Source organism: Medicago sativa, chromosome 1, assembly GCF_051527215.1.
Source record: "Medicago sativa cultivar Bolivia chromosome 1, Bolivia_mono, whole genome shotgun sequence".
Classification (NCBI taxonomy): Eukaryota; Viridiplantae; Streptophyta; class Magnoliopsida; order Fabales; family Fabaceae; genus Medicago; species Medicago sativa.
Window position 1 is genome coordinate 18,889,519 of NC_140749.1, and position 7,255 is coordinate 18,896,773.

Below are 7,255 nucleotides of genomic sequence, written 5' to 3' on the forward strand. Positions count from 1 at the left end.
AAATGGTATATGGGCTATTTTCTTCCACGAGCTATTGCTACTATTAATCTGATTGTTTCAAGTCTTGCCACAGGTGCATATACTTATGAGTAATCAATTATAACTTTTTGAATAAAACCTCTAGAAACTAATATTTCTTTATGCTTAGAAATTTCTCCATTTGGTTTCAACTTCAATTTGGAAACACATATTACATCTATAACTTTCTTATCTTCTGGCAATTTGGTGAGCTCACATGTATTGTTTCTGTTTATAGCTTCTAGCTCTTCAATCATAGCATTTTATCAGATAATAATATTTCATTAGTTAATAGGTTCAAAATCAGCTAATAGTGTAAAATGCACAAAGTTTCCTTCATCATTTACTTCATTATTAGGTATAACTTTGTGGTCAACTGGTCTAGATGACATAAATATTTGTCTGTTTATGCCACCTTGATAAGCTGATATGGAAGGTTTTTCAGGAATCTCATCAATTTGCTCAGCTTCATTTTCAAAAATCACTAGCATTATTGGTTTTGAGCACTCTTCTTTGTTGTTCCAATCCCAATATTTTGATTCACAAACTATAACATCCCTACTGACTGTTATAGAGTGATTCATAGAATTATACAATCTATAAGCACATCTCTCATGGCAACCTACCAATATTATAGGTTTATTTCTATCATGCAACTTCTTTCTCTTTACATCAAGGACATGCTTGTAGCACAAGGAACCAAACACTCTCAAATATTTTGCAGAATACTTTCTCATTAGCAAAGAAAATTATGAGGTTACTAGTTTATTTACAACATCATATGTGAGTTACTTGTTATACAAGTAATCAACCTAAGACTAACTAATTTCCAACAAAGTAGTTAACAAACTAAGATATTGTTTTAACTATGTTTATTATTGCAAACTAACTTGAATTAAAAACTTACAATTACTAGCGAGAAGAATATTTCTTCATCACATTTTACAAATAAATCACAAACAATGTTTTGTTGATTTTGGTTTTAGTTAGAATCGTAACACTTGAAAAAAAAAATACTTGTATTAGAGTTGACTCACACGCAAGGTCATAGATTCAACTTCTATAATCAATGTGAACAAAAAATTTTTTTTTTTTGAAAAGGAAATGGTATTAATTCAATAATTCGAGAAAATACATGCTGTTAATTGCTACCGGCACCTCTTCAACCCAAACCTCATTGGGTTTTTCGTGGGCTAACTGGGCCATATGGTGAGCAATTTTGTTACCAGACCTATGAGTAAAACTGAAGGAACAGGTGGCAAATAAACATTGCTGCCTCCGGATTTCCTCTATCAAATATCCTAGATAAGATCTATTGTGGGTTCTGTCGTCCTTCACCTTACGAATGAGGGTCTCGCTATCACTTTCAAATATAATCCTTTGAAAGCCACACTCCCTTGCCAAAACCATAGTTCTAAACAAAGCATATGCTTCTGCCAGTAATGGGTCTTCGCTCCCTGAAGATACCCACGTGGCTGCTGCCATTACCAGCCCTTCTTCATTTTGAATAATTGCGCCAATGCCCCAACGACCGGGGATCTTCAAATTTGCATCTGAGTTGGCTTTAACACACCCTGGTGCTGGTTTTCTCCATTTGACAGCTTGAGAATGAAGATTCATCATGTAAGTTTGATTATGAGGTGTGTGCGAAGAGAAGTGGAAGTGCGGGTTCGTGTCGGCTACGTCCTTAGTTGATTGGGCATTGAAGAAATCATGTAAGCTGTTCTCAGCCCGGCGAATAATCTCTTCTTCAGGTAACCATTGATTCTCAAAAATGCACAGATTCCTTGCATGCCATATAGAATAAATAATAGCTCCTACTTCAATAATGATAGCTTCCTTGTTATGTAAAATGAAGTCGAAAAGCCAGTTAATGAAACTTGGAATGGGGTATTCTAGGAATTTAATGGTATGTCTAGAACCAAACCATGTTCTGTTTATGTCCGGGCATGTCATGAAAGCATGCGTGATAGTTTCCGTCCTAGTGTTGCATCTGGGGCAAAGAATGGAACAAGGAATACCCCTTTTGTTCAATTCATCTCTAACAGGTAAAGATTGTTGAAGGATACGCCAAAGCATGACCTTGTGTCTAGGAATGGTATTAAGAGCCCAAATTTTCTTCCAAACTTTAGATTCAGTGCTATAGGTATCATTAGGAGAACTAGACTGAATCTGCCAGTCTTTTATAGCCCTGTATCCACTTTTAACAGTATAGTTTCCATAGTTTCCATCAATCTCATGCATCCACATGAGCTCATCCTGGTTAGAGAGATTTAGGAGGGGGATCTGTTGGATGTGATTATAGTCAATAGGGAAGAAAAGTGATTGAAGAGTATCCAGGTCCCAATTTGGTCCATCACTGTTAATAAGCTCCTTAACATTATTGATATGAATGTTACTGTTACCTGTTGTCATAACTTTGAACTCATGATGATAAGGAATCCAGTTATCATCCCAAATTTTTGCAGTGTTGCCATTCCCTATTCTCCAAAAGCTACCTTTAAGTATCACCCATATAGCTTGCTGGATACTTCTCCAGGCATAGCTTGGATTGTTGCCTACTGGAGCCTGTAGTATATCACCATGAGGGAAGTATTTGGCCTTGAAACATCTAGAAATGAGGGAGTTTGGAGTTGTATGAAATCTCCAGACCTGTTTAGCCAGCATAGCCAGATTGAATTCTCTCAGAGTCTTGAATCCCATGCCTCCAGCATGTTTTGATTTAAATAGGGTATCTTTTTTAGTCCAATGAATTTTCTTCTTATTGTCATGGTTGCCCCACCAGAAGGAACATACAGCCTTCTCTATTTTAGAACAAAGACCTTTAGGAAGAAGGAAACAACTCATATAATAAGTGGGTATGGCCTGGGCTACTGCCCTGATAAGTACCCCTCTTCCTTCAAAAGATAAGCACTTCTCCTTCCAGCCTTTAAGTTTTTTCCAAATCCTATCCATGATGAAGTAGAAATCTTGTTCTTTTGATCTACCAAACTGAGTAGGCATCCCTAGGTATTTTTGGATGTTGTTGCTCATCTTGACAGGTAGACTTTCCTGAAACTGCTTCTTAAATTCCTGTGATATATTAGGACTAAAGATCATCTCAGACTTGTCCAAATTAATTTTCTGTCCAGAAGAATTCTGATACAGTTGAAGAATGCTCATAATAGTCTTATCTTCTTCTATTTTGGCTCTGCAAAAAAGAATGATGTCATCAGCATAAAAAAGATGAGTGATGGCTGGGGCATTTGTAGCAATAGAGACCCCCTGTATAAGCCCATCCTGCTGAGCCTTTCTAAGTAAACCAGAGATGACCTCAACACAAATAATGTAAATATATGGAGATAAAGGATCTCCTTGCCTGAGGCCTCTGTTAGGATAGAAAGGGTCAGTAGGCTGACCATTTAGTAAAATTGAGAAGGAAACTGATCTAATGCAATGCATAATAACATGAGTGATGTTGCTAGGGAAACCCATAGCCTTGAGTGTAGATTCAATAAAATCCCATTCAAGGCTATCATAGGCTTTAGCAATATCCAGCTTAATCCCCACAAAACCATTGTTCTTTTTCCTGGGTTTTTTAATATAGTTGAGAGTTTCAAAAACAATCAAAGAATTGTCTGTAATTAGTCTGCCAGGAAGAAAAGCACTTTGGTTTTCATGGATGATATTAGGGAGAATCTTTTTAACTCTATTAGCCACAATTTTGGTAATGGTTTTAAGAATAACATTACACAAGCTAATAGGCCTGAAATCAGACGGAGTATTTGGATTATTAATCTTAGGAATAAGGCTGATAAAAGTATGATTAATCTCAGACATATTGCATTTTTTGTTGAGGATATTAAGAGTATAATTCAAAATATCTGAACTTATGATATCCCAGTACTGATGAAAGAAAAGAGCTGAAAGTCCATCAGGGCCAGGGGCAGAGTTGCCTTTAAGAGATTTAATGGCCTCTGTGACTTCCAGAGCAGAGAAATCCTTATTTAAAAAGTCAAAATCAGTATTGGAAACTCTATTTTTAACCACATTAAGAATGTCATGGTTGATATTTTGAATTGTACTTTTAAAAATATTTTGAAAGTAGGATAAAAAGATGGAGTGAATATGAATACTGTCCTTCCATATACTGCCATCTGCATCCTGAATACTATAGATAGAGTTTTTCCTCTTTCTTTGACTGGCTTTGGAATGAAAAAACTTTGTATTGAGATCTTCATGTTGTAGCCAATGTGCTTTAGCTCTTTGAGCCCACCACACTTCTTCTTGTTTAAGAAGTTCCCCAAGCTTTTGTTCAACCTCTTTGATGTGACATATAGTATCCTTGGTAGGAATATCATGTTTGAGTTTGTCCAAAGCTTCTTGAGTTTGTTTAATTCTGAGGGGAATTTCACCATACTTAGCTTTACCCCAGTTAGTAACTGTGCTGAGAGTGTGCTGAAGTCTGTTAGGGCTGGTGAAATGACAATTATCCCAAGCTTCTTTAACAATGTGAAAACACTCCTGGTCCTGAGCCCACACATGCTCAAATCTCTGGATTCTTTGTTTTTTGAGGTTTCCTTAGTCTGTATTGGCTTCACTAAACTCTAGGAGGATTGGGTTGTGATCAGAGGAATACCTAAGCAAGTGTTTGTTGATGTATCTGGGAAAAGAGGAAATCCAATTAGAATTGGCACAAAATCTATCTAATCTTTCTTTTATGTGAATATTGTCAGGTTGATTATTAGCCCAGGTAAATTTATCCCCAAAATAGCCAAGATCTTGCAAATCACACTCATTAAGAGTATCATTAAAAAGATTAGTTAGGTGAAAATCAATAGTATTGCCACCAATTTTCTCTGAACTATTAAGGATAAGATTAAAGTCCCCAAAAATGAGCCATTTAGAAAATTTCCTTTGTTAATGTAAATCAGAAATAGCTTTGCAAGTGAGGTGCTTTTTGGAATTATAGGGGAAGCCATATATACCAGTAGTATACCAAGAGAAATTTAGATTGCAAGCTGAAATATACATATCAATTAAAGTATTATTAGATTGAAAGAAATCAATTTTTAATACATCACTCCAGATAATGGCTAAGCCACCAGATCTATGACCCTTAAACATACTGCAATCTACCATATGTAAATTTGAAAGAGGACCACACAATAAACTGGACTTAGCTTTTAGGTCAGAGGCTTTAAGCCTAGTTTCCATAAGGAACACCAAATCAGGGCATTTACTTCTAAGGAGCTTCTTAAGAGCTCTGACTGCAGAGGGGTTCCCTAACCCTCTGCAGTTCCAAGATAGAATTTTCATGCTTGCTGGTTGGCCTTGTTTGCAAGGCCTGCCATGCCTTTATCTGTTGTAGTCATCTGAGCATCATTACTGTCTGAGTTTACAAGCTCCCTCTTCATATTGTTGTGTGTTGCACCTTTGTTCTGAGCATTGAAAAAGGTCATACTGTCCATGTTATAGTGCTGGTGAGCAGGTGAAATCTTCATATTTGGACTATATACTGTTGTTGTAATCTGTGTAGTGGTATGAGTGTAGCATCCTGGGCTATAGGGTTTGCCTCCTGATTTGTTTATATTCATTCCTGCAAATTTGTCCATTAAGCCTTTAGGAATTGGACTGAACTGACCACCACTAACCGATTTAAGGGGGTTACTTCTGAATGTCTTTTCTGGCCTATCCACCACTCGTCTACCATAAGTTTTAGAGCGTAGCCATGCACCTCTAGGATTTGTGCCACCCTCAAAAGGGAGGGGAGGGTTCCTGCAATTCTCAATATTGTGGCCAATTAAACCACATCCAAAGCAAAACATAGGGAGGCCTTCATACCTGAAATCAATCCAAGTGATACCGTCTCTTTCACTTCCAATGAACATTCCTGCCCCAATGGGATCCTTAATGTTGAAGTGTATCTTCACTTTCACAGCCTTAGCATTCTCAAGGAATTCATACATTCCAACATCCAAAACAGACCCAATTTGAGCTCCCATTTCCTTACCCATAGTCATGGATTTGTAGTGGAGGGGGAGACCCCAAAACTGAATCCACAGAGGAACATGGGAAAAATCCAGTGTTTGGATGTCCAAATTACGATCCCAAGGGTGGAGGAGTAACCAGCTGTTCCTTATGATCCAAGGGCTTCCTTTCCAAATTCTTTGAACGTCCTCCTCTTTGTCCAGTTGGATCTGATACGCTTTCCCTTCCAGCTCTATGATTTTTAACCCCAGAGGGTTACACCAAATCCCAGTGAGAGTATTGTGTAGAGTCTGAGTTGTCAAAGGTTTTTCAGAGAGAAACTTACCAATTAGGCTGTTGGTACATTTCTTGATGCTTTCTTGAACATGTTCTTCCTCATAGTAGAAAAAAGGTTCAGTTTTTTGTTCTTCTGTGTTAAAGCCAGATTGCTGATTTGCAGTTTCTTGATTGTTTGCAGATTGGGGATTTTCTTGGGATGGACTATGAAAGTTCCTGCTGGTACCAACCCCATCAGTTTGTTGAAAAGTAAAGAAATCACCTTCAAAAGATATGGGAGGGGTTTGAATCTTCTGAAGCTTGAAAGGACGTATGATAGAGTGTGAAGGTTGATTTGGAGATTCAATGGAAGGAGACTCAGATATAGCGGCTTTGTCTTTAGATAGATTCATGGTGAAAACTGAAGGAAGATGATTAGAGATGAGAGAAACAAGGGTTGGGAAGAGGAAAAAGAGAGAACGATAGAAAAGAGGTTTAATGGCGATGAGAAGAAAAAACCAGAAAGAAACTAAGGAAAAGATTCACCAAAAGGTGGGAAAAACAAACCCAGGAAGAGATGATAACAAGGAATCAACTATCTATAACCAAGGGAGGATTATAGAAGGAAAACAAAGTGCGGGGAAGAAGAGGATTACAAAGGTATCAAGCAAGAATAGGTCAGGGCGATTAAAGGAGAGAAAAAGAAAACGATGAATGTGGTTCTTGGAAGAAAACGATTGAATCTATTCCACATTCTTTGATTATTGAAAACAAAGAAACAATCGTGTCATTTTCTTCTTTGATGCGAACAAATTTTTATTGATTGATCTACAAGTACATTTATAAACATTTGTTAAACATCAAGATATGCTCCGACTCTAATGAGTCTAGAGCCCAACTCTTATACACTTTTTTTAATTATAAAAAGATATTATGTTAATTTTTTTTCGATAAATATTATTATTACTACTACTATATTATGTATATTTTGTATAATATATATATCAAACAC

The 7,255-nt window shown here is 36.9% G+C and overlaps 1 protein-coding gene across 1 annotated transcript; it reads right to left on the reverse strand.

Moving 5' to 3' along the window:
• Positions 1-302: 302 nt before the first annotated feature.
• On the reverse strand, positions 303-5,316 carry LOC146953359 (uncharacterized). The gene is made up of 3 exons (XM_085741445.1): positions 5,077-5,316; positions 1,158-4,527; positions 303-583 (listed from the first exon to the last, which is right to left on the reverse strand). The coding sequence occupies exons 1-3, from the start codon at positions 5,314-5,316 to the stop codon at positions 303-305; spliced, it is 3,891 nt and encodes a 1,296-aa protein (XP_085597571.1).
• Positions 5,317-7,255: the final 1,939 nt, after the last annotated feature.